The 1,402-nt window shown below is 35.6% G+C and overlaps 1 protein-coding gene across 1 annotated transcript; it reads right to left on the reverse strand.

Moving 5' to 3' along the window:
* Window positions 1–210: 210 nt before the first annotated feature.
* On the reverse strand, window positions 211–1,177 carry LOC115949422 (very-long-chain (3R)-3-hydroxyacyl-CoA dehydratase 2; the record flags this gene model as incomplete). The annotated part of the gene is made up of 2 exons (XM_031065935.1): window positions 211–389; window positions 1,056–1,177. Coding segments are annotated over 2 exons (301 nt in total), but the record flags the coding sequence as incomplete, so codon positions are not given.
* Between the last annotated feature and the right edge of the window lie 225 nt (window positions 1,178–1,402).

Genomic DNA, 1,402 nt, shown 5'->3' on the forward strand with positions numbered 1-1,402 from the left:
TTTGCAAAACAAGGAAGGAGGGTGTGGAAAACATACATATACAAACAGCAAAAGCTGAAATTTCCATGAGAAACCTTTGTGAACCATGTAAAAATTAAACAAGGTCATCAGCAGCCTAAATTGGTTACTCCTATGTATGTTAATCCCACAACTGTTTGCTTTTCCCAGTACAGCTGTTAATACTAAGAAACCTAATAAACTCATACTTACTTGGAATGTAAGAGATCATGACCAGGATCAGGAATGTATAGTAGTCAAATGAAAAATTGTACTTGTTAGGTAAACTAATGGAATACAAGCCAGACTGCCTGACGAAGGGTAATGCAGCATATATTGTGAGTAATTCACCTGAGACTCCCATTGGATACAATACTATAAACAAAGTGTACCTAGAATGGAACACAGAAAGAATTAAAAGTTATGCAGATTCTGACAAAATATTTGTTAAATGACATTACAGATATCCAAATTTTGAATTCTCCACTCAGTCTTTATTTTTCTTAGATCTTATTTGATTAGAGCATGGTAAGGTATGAACACTATTGCAATGTAAGTATTCACATCAGCAATCATTTGGAAATATTTAAAGATTTTATCTGACAATCTACAAATTATCTTAAAAGCTATTCTCCACACATACACACTTTGGTAATTTTATTTCTGAACTCTCTGGTAGAAATCATTTTACTACTTAAAACGGGGTCAAATATAGTTGATGTTAATCAATGAGCTTAAATATTATTTCAATGACAACCACTGCATTCAAGAATTACTGCTAAAGGTCAGTTTACTTACTGTCATCCCCTACTGTCACATATCAGTTTCTGACAAACAATTATTTTGAAAATGAGTTCAGACAAATGACTCTTTCAGCTTGCAATGCAATAGATTTCTGTAACCCAAAAATCTGCTGGAAAGAAGCTAGGCAATCATGTTCACAAACAGGGCAATTACCTGAAGGCAGAATCTAATTTTTTGCACTGCAACTACTTTACAAGATAAATGTCCCTGTCAGATCAGTGCTTTAAGGCTGTAACTTTTACGATGCTACCAACCTGGCCCATTTGATGAGATAAGGGAGGTGGTTTAACAAGCTAAAGGTGTAAAAAGAGTAACGGATGATCTCGGTGATTGTCCAGGCCACTACAAACAAGAGGACACTGTCTTCACTTTGTACCTGTGAGAACGGAGAACAGGCTTTGTATGAGCTTGAGCATCACCAGTTACTCACCAGACCCTCACAGAAATCAATTTCTGTGGGTTACTTCACTGCATCATTTTAGAGAACAGACTCCAAGAATGAGCTTAAAAGCAACATTAGTAACAACAGTAAAAACCCCTTCTTATCGTGCTCTGTATTTTTCTAGTTGCTTAAGAATAGTTCTGCTTCATGATCAGGTAA

This window comes from Geospiza fortis, unplaced genomic scaffold, assembly GCF_000277835.1.
Source record: "Geospiza fortis unplaced genomic scaffold, GeoFor_1.0 C13574596, whole genome shotgun sequence".
Classification (NCBI taxonomy): Eukaryota; Metazoa; Chordata; class Aves; order Passeriformes; family Thraupidae; genus Geospiza; species Geospiza fortis.